Genomic DNA, 15813 nt, shown 5'->3' with positions numbered 1-15813 from the left:
ACACATCAGTTTTACCATACAGTGAACACGGTGAATAAAACAACCCAAAAACTATTGTGCGATCACACATTTTTTGCAGTTTTTCCACACTTAGAATTTTTTTGCTGTTTTCCAGTTCCCTGTATGGTAAAACTAATGGTTTAATTTAAAATTACAACTCGTCCTGCAAAAATCAAGCCCTCATATGGCAAGAGTGACAGAAAAGTAAAAATGTTACGGCTCTCGGAAGAAGGGGAGCAAAAAACAAAAACCGCCAAAACAGAAAGTGCCCGGGGGCTGAAGGGGTTAAGACCTTATAAGGTACAGTGTGTGAAATAATGAAAAAAAATAAAAAGGAAAAATTAAGTTGAAAACCTAAAAACGACAATCGCGGTTTCTAGCCCTGCCACTGTCAGAATGAATGAATGAATAAAATGTCCAACATATAAAAATAATTTCCATGCAGAGGGGAACACTATTTAAGATGTTTTTTTAGTGGTCCTTTGTGGATTAAAAAAATAAATACAATAAAAATGTGAAAATAATGTCTATTTATTTCCTATTTTGCTTTACACTTTCCCCTGATATCAGCAAAATAAATAAATTAAATCGAAATATAGAAGTGTCGTAAAAATTAAGCCCTATCGCAAAAAAAAATAAAAAATCAATCAATACGTATTTGGTCAGGAATAAGTAAAAATGGCCTACTTCTGAACTGGCTGCCGTCATCCTATATTCAGATGTATTTGCGTCTTCCAGACGTGAATACATTTGAACACTTGGGTATTAGGACACACGCAAAGGAGTGTTCATCACCCCCCACTCTGACGTGCTACTGCGTGGTGAGAACAGCAGAGATGACAATGGGTAACAGTAAGTGCTCTATGGAGGAGACAAGGATTAAATGTCCTATTTAGATGGGGGGAGCAAATGAGGTTGGCGTTACTGTGAGGGCACATTATGGGGCAATAAAGGGGATTAAGAAAGGGGGCATGGTATAGCAAGGGACAGCATGTGAGAATATCTTGGAGAAGGGGCTAATATAGAGAGGGGCAGTATGGGGGAATATTATAGAGGGAAAAATATTGGGTGGGATATTATGGAGAAGGGCAGAGTGGCTGAGATATTATAGAGAGGGCAGTGTATGGGGGATATTATAGAGAGGGGCAGTGTATGGGGGATTTTATAGAGAGGGGCAGTGTATGGGGGATACTATGTGAAGGAAGCATGATGAGAGGCAATTATTTATTCAGGGGTGCAGCATGAGAGATATTTTTATTTATGGGGCAGTACAATGATATTTTAAGTACACCTTGTCAAGAAGTGCTGTAGAAGACAGAGAAGAGAGGAGTATGGAAAGATAACACTTGGGCTGTAAATCTCATCATCGTCTGTATTACATGGAACTAAAAAGGATGAGAATGTCTAAGATCAGAGATGTCACTTATAAGGTACCTGGATGTAAATGTTTATTTGAGATACTGCCTGTGGTTCCTTTATGATCCGCAGTCTGATGATGACTGGTAACAACTCCCAGCATCTCCTTCCCATTGTTAAGGACATACTGGGAGTTATAGTTTCATACGATACAATTGTATATGGGGCAGAGCCGACATTACAACCAATGTCTGTACTATGCTGAGCAATTTACTCATGTACTGACAGTGGTTCCGGCGCTGCGATCATGTACTGACTAGGCTTCTAATCTTGTACATATGAAGCAATCCATAATGTGCTCAATGGCTATATTAAAATTTCACAAAACTTAAGGGTTTTGAGATTCTGGGTAGAATTTGTAGAGTTTCCAAAATCTCCAAAACCTCAGTGTAATTTAGTGTGCTTCCCACTGATTTTTGTGGAACAGAAACTCTACAAATCCTCCTCAAATATTCAAAACTCGATTCTGGTGATGTATTAATGTACTGATAGTGGTTCTGGTGATGTATTAATGTACTGATAGTGGTTCTGGTGATGTATTTATGTACGTACCTCTGTAATATTTTTTGCGGCCTTTAGGATTGGTTCAGCATGGCAATGTGGCTCTTGGGCCATAAAATGTTGTGCTCCCTTGCGTTTTGGGAATAGAAAAACTGAACATCTGTAGAAACTTATCTGTCCTATGCAGGACACATATTGCACCAGAAACACCCCATTAAGTATAATAGTGTCTATTTAATTTCTGTCCGGGAAGCAAGCATTTTAGCAAAAAGAAATAAAGCAGCCTGATAGTGGTGTAATATTTCCAGGATCACAATCAGAGCATTTTCCGTGAAGAACTTGGAGCATAGCAGTATTGTGAATGCAGCGCTGTACATGATCATGATCCGTACAACACAAAATATATACAAACAAAGTTACTGAACTTTTCTACTAAGAATAGTCAGTAAAGAAACTGGTGGCCATGGCCCCCTGTACAAGTCACTTACCTGATAATCTAACATGCGGAAATCAGGAAAACACTGAACGATACGCGTCTCAAAGAAGTAGGGAAAGATCCAAAACATGGACAGCTCCTTAGAACTGGCTGAAACAAAGACATGGCAGTGTTAAGAAACCCTATAAACTGTGTGATCATCTCCAGAAAAAAAAGACTATTGCCTCCATTTGTTAGTACATTTAAGACGTTTTTGGTGTTTTGTTTTTTTAATTTGTGACTTTTTTAAAGCCTATTTTATGTGTTCTCCGGGATTTTTTATAATAATGTTCGCCATTGTGAACACAATTTGGGGTATCCATACGTTTGTGGTCCATTCATCAATTTTGACTTTTTAAAAAGGTTTACTCCATTCCGCCTCCTGGAGTGATTTTAGGTATGCCTGGAAGTTTTGCACAAATGTTATGTCATTTTAGCAGAATGTGTGACTTTTTGCTTACAAAGGTTAAAAATGTGACAAATTCATGAATCACATAAAAGAACAAAAGAAAAAAAAAAAAAAGAAAAAATATCTGTATATTATGAATCAGGTCCTATGTCCCTGCAGATCATCGTCCACCCAATATCATCCAGCACTGGTGATCAGGGGGACATCCCTGTCATCATTTGACGGTGGCAACTGTCACTTCCCAATCTTACGTAAAGGCTGTATAGCGAGAAAATGCTCAAACAAAGTTACTAAGATTACTTTTAACCAATCAGTGTTTTTTATGTGCAAAAAAACAGCTTGCAGGAGCGCTAAAGTGTCGTTCTATCATCTCCTCCAATACTATGCATTAGTGATTCCCATACAATATTCTCCACCAAAAAGGAAAACAAGCTAAATTATATCAGCAACTGGGCGCTAAAGGCAGACATAGTGTGCCCTCTAGTGGACAAGGGTGTGCACTGCGTGAATGTCAATCAGTAACATTATCAAAGACCCCTTAGGCCCCATACGCACACTGCAGTTTTTCAGGCGTTTTTGGTGCAGTTTGTGGTGAATTTTAATCACCACAAACTGCACTCTTTTCCTTCCCCAGCAAAGTCTATGAGATTTCTGATTTTGCTGTGCGCACGTCGCTTTTTTTTTTGGCTGCAGTTTTGTGGTGACAACAAAACAGCAGCATGTCAATTCTTTTTGCATTTTTCCCTGCCTTGTTCATGCATTGGTGTTAAAAGACGCATCAAAAACGTATGGTCAAAAAACGCATAAAAAACGCATGGTCAAAAAACGCATCAAAAACGTATGGTCAAAAAACGCATCAAAAACGTATAGTCAAAAACACATGGTCAAAAATGCATCAAAAACACATGGTCAAAAACGCATTAAAAAAACATGGTCAAAAAACGCATCAAATACGCATCAAAAACGTATGGTCAAAAACGCATGGTCAAAAAACGCATCAAATTCGCATCAAAAACGCATGGTCAAAAAACGCATGGTCAAAAAACGCATAAAAAACGCATGGTCAAAAACGCATCAAAAACGTATGGTCAAAAACGCATCAAAAACATATTGTCAAGAAACGCAATAAAAATGCATTCTTTTTTAATGCGTTTTTTTATCACAAGATGCGTGCGGACTTAACCTTAAAAAAACGCATCAAAAACGTATGGTCAAAAACGCATGGTCAAAAAACGTATCAAATTCGCATCAAAAACGCATGGTCAAAAAACGCATAGAAAACGCATGGTCAAAAACGCATCAAAAACGTATGGTCAAAAACACATGGTCAAAAATGTATCAAAAACACATGGTCAAAAACGCATTAAAAAAAACATGGTCAAAAAACGCATCAAATACGCATCAAAAACGTATGGTCAAAAACGCATTGTCAAAAAACGCATCAAATTCGCATCAAAAACGCATGGTCAAAAAACGCATAGAAAACGCATGGTCAAAAACGCATCAAAAACGTATGGTCAAAAACGCATCAAGAACGTATGGTCAAAAAACACATCAAAAACGTATGGTCAAAAAACGCATCAAGAACGTATGGTCAAAAAACGCATCAAGAACGTATGGTCAAAAAACGCATCAAAAACGTATAGTGAAAAACACATGGTCAAAAACGCATCAAAAACACATGGTCAAAAACGCATAAAAAAAACATGGTCAAAAAACGCATCAAATTCGCATCAAAAACGCATGGTCAAAAAACGCATAAAAAACGCATGGTCAAAAAACGCATCAAAAACGTATAGTCAAAAACACATGGTCAAAAATGCATCAAAAACACATGGTCAAAAACGCATTAAAAAAACATGGTCAAAAAACGCATCAAATACGCATCAAAAACGTATGGTCAAAAACGCATGGTCAAAAAACGCATCAAATTCGCATCAAAAACGCATGGTCAAAAAACGCATAAAAAACGCATGGTCAAAAACGCATCAAAAACGTATGGTCAAAAACGCATCAAAAACATATTGTCAAGAAACGCAATAAAAATGCATTCTTTTTTAATGCGTTTTTTTATCACAAGATGCGTGCGGACTTAACCTTAAAAGAAATCTGTCAGATATTTGCTATGTAATCTGAAGACAGCACGCTGTAGGAGTTAACTCACAATTTTCAGCGATGCGGCTCTTATCAAGGTTGATGATGATATTAATCTGAAACTAAAACAGAGATTGCTGATAATTCCTGGACTAGGTCAACTACACCAGGCAGTGAACCCTAGTCCAGCACACCCCCTTCTGTGACTAGCAGCTCACTGTCTATAGACATTGTATATACAGAGCCTGATGTGGGAGGTGACAGCTTTCTTAGCTCTGCTGCATTGCTAAATATAAAAACTCTGTCAGAACTGCTGCATCCAGTAATCTAAGTGATACATTGTTGGATTCAGGATCTCTTTGCCTGCATCATGCTTCTCTCAAATGAGGTAGCAAAAACCTGCTGACAGATTCCCTCTAAACGTATTTGCTATGCAATCAAATCTGCAGCACCCAGTTAAATAAGTGACACATCAACGCAATCAGGGTCTCTGCCCCTATATCATGCTACTCTCAGATGAGGCAAGAAAAAAAACCTGGTGACAGATTCTCTTTAACAACCAGACTTGTTTGATAGTTATTAGCTAAGTAATTTTTTCATATTTGCACATTCAAGACCATTAACTTACATTTTTTATTATTCTGTCTTTTGTATGAAGGCTTTTTTTTTTGAGACAAGTATTTCTTCCATCTTGGACACATAACTTATTGATAAATTTTTATACATTTTGGTTGGGAAGAAAATGCAATCAGTGAATCTGTTATTGTTCCCTCTTAGTAGTAAGATATTAAGTTCATTTGATTCTATGGGTCTTTATGAATGCAGCGAAACCACATGCAAATTGTTTTTATTTTTGCACACTAAATATATGTTACATTGAAAGAAAATGAAAGTTTTTTATTTTTCCTCTGATCTATCTCGAACAGGTCTTGCTATTTTATGGTATGAGCTATACATTTTCTTGGTGCCAAATGATGGTATATAAAATTTATAGACTATGGTAATTCTTAAAAAAAAATTGTTGCCTTGCGGCAAAATAAAAAAAAAAAAAAAAAAAGACGAATCCGCCATTTTTTTTTACTATATATATTTTAACACAATCCTTTGTGTAGTATAAATAATAATTTCTTTTTAACCTGGGCTGTAAAGATTTTGGGTGCGGCAAATATTGGTATGTTGTGTGTGTCCCACTAGAGGATGTAGTTAATCATTTGAATACTTGTAAAATGCTTTACAACGAAGGGAATTTTGTTTACTTACCGTAAATTCCTTTTCTTCTAGCTCCAATTGGGAGACCCAGACAATTGGGTGTATAGCTTCTGCCTCCGGAGGCCACACAAAGTATTACACTTAAAAGTGTAAAGCCCCTCCCCTTCTGCCTATACACCCCCCGTGCATCACGGGCTCCTCAGTTTTGGTGCAAAAGCAAGAAGGAGGAAAAATTATAAATTGGTTTAAAGTAAATTCAATCCGAAGGAATTTCGGAGAACTGAAACCATTCAACATGAACAACATGTGTACCCAAAGAACAACAGCCCGAAGGGAACAGGGGCGGGTGCTGGGTCTCCCAATTGGAGCTAGAAGAAAAGGAATTTACGGTAAGTAAACAAAATTCCCTTCTTCTTTGTCGCTCCATTGGGAGACCCAGACAATTGGGACGTCCAAAAGCAGTCCCTGGGTGGGTAAAATAATACCTCGTAATAGAGCCGTAAAGAAGGGAATTTTGTTACTTACCGTAAATTCCTTTTCTTCTAGCTCTTATTGGGAGACCCAGACGATTGGGGTATAGCTACTGCCCTCCGGAGGCCACACAAAGCACTACACTAAAAAGTGCAAGGCCCCTCCCCTTCTGGCTATACCCCCCCGTGGTATCACGGGTTCTCCAGTTTTAGTGCCAAAGCAAGAAGGAGGAAGCCAATAACTGGTTTAAACAAATTAACTCCGAATAACGTCGGAGAACTGAAAAAACCGTTCAACATGAACAACATGTGTACCCGCAAACAACAAAAAAAATCCCGAAGGACAACAGGGCGGGTGCTGGGTCTCCCAATAAGAGCTAGAAGAAAAGGAATTTACGGTAAGTAACAAAATTCCCTTCTTCTTCAGCGCTCTATTGGGAGACCCAGACGATTGGGACGTCCAAAAGCTGTCCCTGGGTGGGTAAAGAGATACCTCATGTTAGAGCTGCAAAACAGCCCTCCCCTACGGGGATGTCACTGCCGCCTGCAGGACTCTTCTACCTAAGCTGGCATCCGCCGAAGCATAGGTATGCACCTGATAATGTTTGGTGAAAGTGTGCAGACTCGACCAGGTAGCTGCCTGGCACACCTGTTGAGCCGAAGCCTGGTGTCGCAAAGCCCAGGACGCACCCACAGCTCTGGTTGAGTGGGCTTTCAGCCCTGAAGGAACCGGAAGCCCAGCAGAACGGTAGGCTTCCAGAATTGGTTCTTTGATCCATCGAGCCAGGGTGGCTTTAGAAGCCTGCGACCCCTTGCGCTGGCCAGCGACAAGGACAAAAAGTGCATCTGAACGGCGGATAGGCGCCGTGCGAGAAATATAGATTCTGAGTGCTCTCACCAGATCTAGCAAACGTAAGTCTTTCTCATACCGGTGAACCGGCTGAGGACAAAAGGAAGGCAAGGATATATCCTGATTAAGATGAAACGAGGATACGACCTTAGGGAGAAACTCCGGAATGGGGCGCAGCACTACCTTGTCCTGGTGGAACACCAGGAAGGGAGCCTTGGATGACAGAGCTGCCAGCTCAGACACACGCCGAAGCGATGTGATCGCTACGAGAAACGCCACTTTCTGTGACAGGCGAGAAAAGGAAACGTCCTTTAGAGGCTCGAAGGGCGGCTTTTGCAGAGCAACTAGTACTCTGTTCAGATCCCATGGATCTAACGGCCGCTTGTACGGGGGCACAATATGACAGACCCCCTGTAGGAACGTGCGCACCTTAGGAAGACGTGCTAGACGCTTCTGAAAAAACACAGATAGTGCCGAGACTTGCCCTTTAAGGGAGCTGAGCGACAAGCCCTTTTCCAACCCCGATTGCAGGAAGGAAAGAAAGGTGGGCAATGCAAATGGCCAAGGGGATACTCTCTGTGCAGAGCACCAGGATAAGAAAATCTTCCACGTTCTGTGGTAGATCTTAGCAGACGTTGACTTCCTAGCTTGTCTCATTGTGGCTACGACTCCTTGAGATAATCCTGCGGAGGCTAGGATCCAGGACTCAATGGCCACACAGTCAGGTTCAGGGCCGCAGAATTCTGATGGAAAAAACGGCCCTTGGGACAGTAAGTCTGGTCGGTCTGGCAGTGACCACGGTCGACCGACCGTGAGATGCCACAGATCCGGATACCACGATCTCCTCGGCCAGTCTGGGGCGACGAGTATGACGCGGCTGCAATCGGATCTGATCTTGCGTAACACTCTGGGCAAGAGTGCCAGAGGTGGGAAGACGTATGGGAGCCGGAACTGCGACCAATCTTGAACTAATGCGTCTGCCGCCAGAGCTCTTTGATCGCGCGACCTCGCCATGAATGCCGGGACCTTGTTGTTGTGCCGGGACGCCATTAGGTCGACGTCCGGCACTCCCCATCGGCGACAGATTTCCTGAAACACGTCCGGGTGAAGGGACCACTCCCCTGCGTCCATGCCCTGGCGACTGAGGAAGTCTGCTTCCCAATTTTCTACGCCTGGGATGTGAACCGCGGATATGGTGGATGCTGTGTCCTCCACCCACATTAGAATGCGCCGGACTTCTTGGAATGCTTGCCGACTGCGCGTCCCTCCTTGGTGGTTGATGTATGCCACCGCTGTGGAGTTGTCCGACTGGATTCGGATCTGCTTTCCTTCCAGCCACTGTTGGAAGGCCAGTAGGGCAAGATACACTGCCCTGATTTCCAGAACATTGATCTGAAGGGTGGACTCCTGCGGAGTCCACGTCCCCTGGGCCCTGTGGTGGAGAAACACTGCTCCCCACCCTGACAGACTCGCATCTGTCGTGACCACTGCCCAGGATGGGGGCAGGAAGGATCTTCCCTGAGACAATGAGGTGGGAAGGAGCCACCATTGTAGAGAGTCCTTGGCCGTCTGGGAAAGAGAGACTTTCCTGTCCAGGGACGTTGACTTCCCGTCCCATTGGCGGAGAATGTCCCATTGAAGTGGGCGCAGATGAAACTGCGCAAAGGGAACTGCTTCCATGGCTGCCACCATCTTCCCGAGGAAGTGCATGAGGCGCCGTAAGGGGTGCGACTGGCCTTGAAGGAGGGATTGCACCCCTGTCTGTAGGGACCGCTGCTTGTTCAGCGGAAGCTTCACTCTCGCTGCTCGAGTATGAAACTCCATGCCAAGATACGTTAGCGACTGTGACGGTGACAGATTCGACTTTGGAAAGTTGATAATCCATCCGAACGTCTGTAGAGTCTCCAGCGTAGCATGTAGACTGAGTTGGCATGCCTCTTGAGAGGGTGCCTTGACAAGTAGATCGTCTAGGTAAGGGATCACCGAGTGTCCCTGAGAGTGCAAGACTGCTACCACCGCCGCCATGACCTTGGTGAAGACCCGGGGGGCTGTCGCCAGACCGAATGGCAGAGCTACGAACTGAAGATGATCGTTTCCTATCACACAACGTAGAAAACGTTGATGTTCTGTAGCAATTGGCACGTGGAGATAAGCATCTTTGATGTCTATTGAGGCAAGGAAGTCTCCTTGAGACATTGAGGCAACGACAGAGCGGAGGGTTTCCATCCGGAACCGTCTGGCGTGCACATGTTTGTTGAGCAGCTTTAGATCCAGAACAGGACGGAACGAGCCGTCCTTTTTTGGAACCACAAAGAGATTGGAGTAAAACCCTCGCCCTTGTTCCTGAGGCGGTACAGGAACCACTACTCCTTCCGCTCTTAGGGAGTCCACCGCCTGCAGCAGGGCATCTGCTCGGTCTGGATGTGGGGAGGTTCTGAAGAACCGAGCTGGAGGACGAGAACTGAACTCGATTCTGTACCCGCGAGACAAAATGTTTGTCACCCACCGGTCTTTGACCTGTGACATCCAAATGTCGGAAAAGCGGGAGAGCCTGCCCCCAACCGGAGATGCGGAGGGGGGGGGCTGGAAGTCATGAGGTAGCCGCTTTGGAAGCGGTTCCTCCATTTGCTTTCTTGGGGCGTGCGTGAGCCCGCCAGGAATCTGAGACTCTTTGCGTCCTCTGAGTCCCTTTGGACGAGGAGAATTGTGTCTTGCCCGAACCTCGAAAGGACTGAAACCTCTGCTGCCATTTTTTCTGCTGAGGTTTGCTTGATCTGGGCTGGGGTAAGGAAGAGTCTTTACCCTTGGACTGTTTAATGATGTCAGCCAATGGCTCGCCAAACAGTCTATCTCTAGATAAAGGCAAGCTGGTTAAACATTTTTTGGAACCAGCATCTGCTTTCCAGTCCTTTAACCACAAGGCTCTGCGCAAAACTACCGAATTGGCGGACGCCATTGAGGTGCGGCTGGTAGATTCTAGGACCGCATTGATAGCGTAAGACGCAAACGCAGACATCTGCGAGGTAAGGAACGCCACTTGCGGCGCCGCTGGATGTATGATAGCATCCACTTTTGCTAAACCAGCTGAAATAGCTTGGAGTGCCCATACGGCTGCGAATGCTGGAGCAAACGACGCGCCGATAGCTTCATAGACAGATTTTAACCAAAGGTCCATCTGTCTGTCATTGGCATCCTTAAGTGAAGCGCCATCCTCCACTGCAACTATGGATCTAGCTGCAAGTTTGGAAATCGGGGGGTCTACTTTTGGACACTGGGTCCAGCGCTTGACCACATCAGGGGGGAAAGGAAAACGTGTATCCTTAGAACGTTTAGAGAAACGCCTTTCTGGATGAGCGTCGTGTTTCTGGATTGACTCTCTGAAGTCAGAGTGATCCAAGAAAGCACTCAATTTACGCTTGGGATAGAGGAAACGAAACTTCTCCTGCTCTGCAGCTGCCTCCTCTGCAGAAGGAGCTGGGGGAGAAATATCCAACAGTCTATTGATGGCTGAGATAAGATCGTTTACCATGGCGTCCCCATCCGTGGTATCCAGATTGAGAGGGGTTCCAGGATAAGACTCCTGATCACTCTCTTCAGACGCATCACAGGGCGACTGATTGCGCTGAGACCCTGAGCAGTGTGTGACGTTGAGGGTCTTTCCCAGCGAGCTCGCTTAGGGTGGCTGGGGCTATCATCTGAGTCATAATACTCAGCCTGAGAAGCCGAGGACCCCCTTGTAGTCTGGATTAATTCCAACTGAGGGGGATTAGAGGACAGAGACCTCGCCGTGTCCATAGACTGAGCCCCAGTCATGGATTGCAAAGTTTCAAGGATTTTTGCCATAGTCACAGACATTCCATCAGCAAAAACTGCAAAGTCTGTCCCTGACACCGGGGCAGGACTTACAAGCGTCTCAGCCTGGGTCACTACCCCTCCGGACTCCGGCTGGCGAAGCAGCACCGGATCTGAGCATTGCACACAATGGGGGTCTTTGGAACCTGCTGGTAGAGCAGCCCCACATGCAGCACACGCAGTGTACACAGCCCTAGCCTTGGCAGCCTTGCGTTTTGTGGATGACATGTTGCTGCCTCCTCAGAGCGATCTGGGGTATCCAGCCAGGAAGCGACCTCACAGTGCAAGAAATAAATAAATATATATATCTGGTGACACAGTACACCAATACACACTGAGGCACTAGAGGGGCCAGCTGAAATGCCGCTTACCGCCCGCTTAAGAGCGGGTGTGTGGTCTCCAAAAGCCCCCTAGTCCAGGTCTCCCAGAGCCTTGCGTCCTTCCTCTAGCCAGACTGCATGTAATGGCTGCCGGCGTCCTGGGAGAGGAGGGGGGGCGGGCCCTGGGCGTTCCTGACTAAGAGCGGGAAGCCTGCTTCCCTCTGTGCCTAGTGAGAGGGCTGGAGCATGTAAATCAGGCTCCAGCCCTCGTCGCTGCTGCGAAACAGCGTCTCTCCCCTACCCTGATTGACAGGGTGGAGGCGGGAACGAAGCGGAGCTAGGCCGCAAAAAGCCGGGGACTGGATTTATAAACGCCGCCGCCGTAAAAGCGCGGTCGGCGTGTCCCCGGCGCACCACAAGTCACAGCAGCGCCGCCCGGTCCAGTGGGGGTCGGCGCTGCGTTCCCACAACACAAAGTCCCCCAGTAAACTGTAGGAACACTAACTCCAACGTTACGGTCCCCGGCGCACTACAACACCCAGCCAGCCCGGAGTGTGTCTGTGCCTGCCGGGGACACAGAGTACCTGTATGATGCAGGGCCTTGTCCCTGATTGTACTCCTGCTCCATATCCATCAGGTGCTATGGGTCTGTGGATGGAGCCCGGCGTCAGAGCTTAGAGGCCGGCAGGATCCCACTTCCACAGAGCCCTACAAGGGGATGTGGAAGGAAAACAGCATGTGGGGCTCCAGCCCCTGTACCAGCAATAGGTACCTCAACCTTACAACACCATCCACGGGTGAGAAGGGAGCATGCTGGGGGCCCTATATGGGCCCTCTTTTCTTCCATCCGAAATAGTCAGCAGCTACTGCTGACTAAAATCTGTGGAGCTATGCGTGGATGTCTGACCTCCTTCGCACAAAGCTTGAAAACTGGAGAACCCGTGATACCACGGGGGGGTATAGCCAGAAGGGGAGGGGCCTTGCACTTTTTAGTGTAGTGCTTTGTGTGGCCTCCGGAGGGCAGTAGCTATACCCCAATCGTCTGGGTCTCCCAATAGAGCGCTGAAGAAACGGCCCCTACCTACAGGTGGGCAACCGCCGACTGAAGGACTCGCCTACCTAGGCTGGCATCTGCCGAAGCAAAGGTATGCACCTGATAGTGTTTCGTGAAAGTGTGCAGGCTCGACCAGGTAGCCGCCTGACACACCTGCTGAGCCGTAGCCTGGTGCCGCAAAGCTCAGGACGCACCCACGGCCCTAGTAGAATGGGCCTTCAGCCCTGAGGGAACCGGAAGCCCCGACGATCGGTAAGCTTCGATAATTGGTTCCTTGATCCACCGAGCCAGGGTTGATTTGGAAGCCTGTGTCCCTTTACGCTGTCCAGCGACAAGGACAAAGAGTGCATCTGAGCGGCGCAGTGGCGCCGTACGAGAAATGTATAGTCTGAGTGCTCTCACCAGATCTAACAAGTGCAAATCCTTTTCACATTGGTGAACTGGATGAGGACAAAAAGAGGGTAAGGAGATATCCTGATTGAGATGAAAGGGGGATACCACCTTAGGGAGAAATTCCGGAACTGGACGCAGAACCACCTTGTCCTGGTGAAACCCCAGGAAAGGAGCTTTGTATGACAGCGCTGCCAGCTCGGACACTCTCCGAAGTGAAGTGACTGCTACTACTTTCTGCGAAAGGCGTGAAAGAGAAATATCCTTCATTGGCTCGAACGGTGATTTCTGAAGAGCCATCAGCACCCTGTTCAGATCCCAGGGTTCTAACGGGCGCTTGTAAGGAGGGACTATATGACAAACCCCATGCAGGAACATGCGTACCTGTGGAAGTCTGGCTAGGCGCCTCTGAAAAAATACAGAGAGCGCTGAAACCTGTCCCTTAAGAGAGCCGAGCGACAAACCCTTTTCCAGTCCGGAATGAAGTAATGACAGAAAAGTGGTTAAGGCAAATGGCCAGGGAGAAAAACCTGAGCAGAGCACCAAGATAGGAATATCCTCCACGACCTGTGGTAGATCTTGGCGGACGTTGGTTTCCTAGCCTGTCTCATAGTGGCAATGACCTCTTGAGATAACCCTGATGACGCTAGGATCCAGGACTCAATGGCCACACAGTCAGGTTGAGGGCCGCAGAATTCAGATGGAAAAACGGCCCTTGAGACAGCAAGTCTGGTCGGTCTGGCAGTGCCCACTGTTGGCCCACCGTGAGATGCCACAGATCCGGGTACCACGACCTCCTCGGCCAGTCTGGAGCGACGAGGATGGCGCGGCGGCAATCGGACCTGATCTTGCGTAACACTCTGGGCAACAGTGCCAGAGGAGGAAACACATAAGGGAGTTGAAACTGCGACCAATCCTGAACTAAGGCGTCTGCCGCCAGAGCTCTGTGATCTTGAGACCGCACCATAAATGTCGGGACCTTGTTGTTGTGCCGGGACGCCATTAGGTCGACGTCCGGCATCCCCCAGCGGCAATAGATCTCCTGAAACACGTCCGGGTGAAGGGACCATTCCCCTGCGTCCATGCCCTGACGACTGAGAAAGTCTGCTTCCCAGTTTTCTACGCTTGGGATGTGAACTGCGGATATGGTGGAGGCTGTGGCTTCCACCCACAGCAGAATCCGCCGGACTTCCTGGAAGGCTTGCCGACTGCGTGTGCCGCCTTGATGGTTGATGTATGCCACCGCTGTTGAGTTGTCCGACTGAATTCGGATCTGCTTGCCTTCCAGCCACGGCTGGAACGCCTTTAGGGCAAGATACACTGCCCTTATCTCCAGAACATTGATCTGAAGGGAGGACTCTGTCTGAGTCCAAGTACCCTGAGCCCTGTGGTGGAGAAAAACCGCTCCCCACCCTGACAGGCTCGCGTCCGTCGTGACCACCGCCCAGGATGGGGGTAGGAAGGATTTCCCCTTCGACAGAGAAGTGGGGAGAAGCCACCACTGAAGGGAAGCCTTGGCTGCCCGCGAAAGGGAGACGTTCCTGTCGAGGGACGTCGACATCCTGTCCCATTTGCGGAGAATGTCCCATTGAAGAGGACGCAGATGAAACTGCGCAAAAGGGACTGCCTCCATTGCTGCTACCATCTTCCCTAGGAAGTGCATGAGGCGCCTCAGGGGGTGTGACTGGCCTTGAAGGAGAGAGTGCACCCCTGTCTGTAGTGAACGCTGTTTGTCCAGCGGAATTGATGCTAGGAAATCTCCTTGGGACATTGAGGCGATGACGGAGCGGAGCGATTCCATCCGGAACCGCCTGGTTTTTACATGTTTGTTGAGCAGTTTGAGGTCCAGAACAGGACGGAAGGATCCGTCCTTTTTCGGCACCACGAACAAGTTGGAGTAAAAACCGTGACCCTGCTGCTGAAGAGGAACAGGGATCACCAATCCTTCCGCCTTCAGCGTGCACACCGCCTGCAGAAGAGCATCGGCTCTCTCGGGGGGCGGAGATGTTCTGAAGAATCGAGTCGGAGGACGAGAGCTGAACTCTATCCTGTAACCGTGAGATAGAATGTCTCTCACCCATCGGTCTTTTACTTGTGGCAGCCAGGTGTCGCAAAAGCGGGCGAGCCTGCCACCGACCGAGGATGCGGTGTGAGGAGACTGAAAGTCATGAGGAGGCCGCTTTGGGAGCGGTTCCTCCGGCGTTCTTTTTAGGGCGTGCCTTAGACCGCCATGATCGGAGTTCCTCTGATCCTTCTGAGGCCCTTTGGACGAGGAGAATTGAGACCTGCCCGCGGTCCGAAAGGACCGAAACCTCGATTGTACCTTTCGTGGTTGAGGTCTGTTTGGTTTGGCCTGGGGTAAGGATGAGTCCTTTCCCTTGGATTGTTTAATGATTTCATCCAATTTCTCGCCAAACAGGCGGCCGCCAGAAAATGGCAAACAGGTTAAGAACTTTTTGGAAGCAGAGTCTGCCTTCCATTCACGTAGCCACATGGCCCTGCGGACTACCACCGAATTGGCGGATGCTACCGCCGTACGGCTCGCAGAGTCCAGGACAGCATTAATGGCGTAGGACGCAAACACCGACGCCTGAGTGGTTAAGGGCATCACTTGCGGAGCAGATGAACGTGTGACCGTATTAATCTGCGCATGACAAGCTGAGATAGCTTGGAGTGCCCATACGGCTGCGAATGCTGGAGCAAAAGACGCGCCGATAGCTTCATAGATGGATTTCAACCATAGCTCCATCTGTCTGTCAGTGGCATCTTTGAG

General features: G+C 47.3%; 1 protein-coding gene across 2 annotated transcripts in view; it reads right to left on the bottom strand.

Moving 5' to 3' along the window:
* ZCCHC4 (zinc finger CCHC-type containing 4) overlaps positions 1 to 15813 on the bottom strand; it is a 99993-nt gene that overhangs the window by 43599 nt on the left and 40581 nt on the right. For both annotated transcript variants that reach the window (XM_075333711.1, XM_075333714.1), the window contains exon 8: positions 2406 to 2503. In XM_075333711.1, the coding sequence (XP_075189826.1) occupies positions 2406 to 2503 (98 nt within the window). The remainder of the gene's footprint in view (positions 1 to 2405; positions 2504 to 15813) is intronic.

This window comes from Anomaloglossus baeobatrachus, chromosome 1, assembly GCF_048569485.1.
Source record: "Anomaloglossus baeobatrachus isolate aAnoBae1 chromosome 1, aAnoBae1.hap1, whole genome shotgun sequence".
NCBI classification, from domain to species: Eukaryota; Metazoa; Chordata; class Amphibia; order Anura; family Aromobatidae; genus Anomaloglossus; species Anomaloglossus baeobatrachus.
This window is presented reverse-complemented; position numbering and strand designations above follow the sequence as displayed.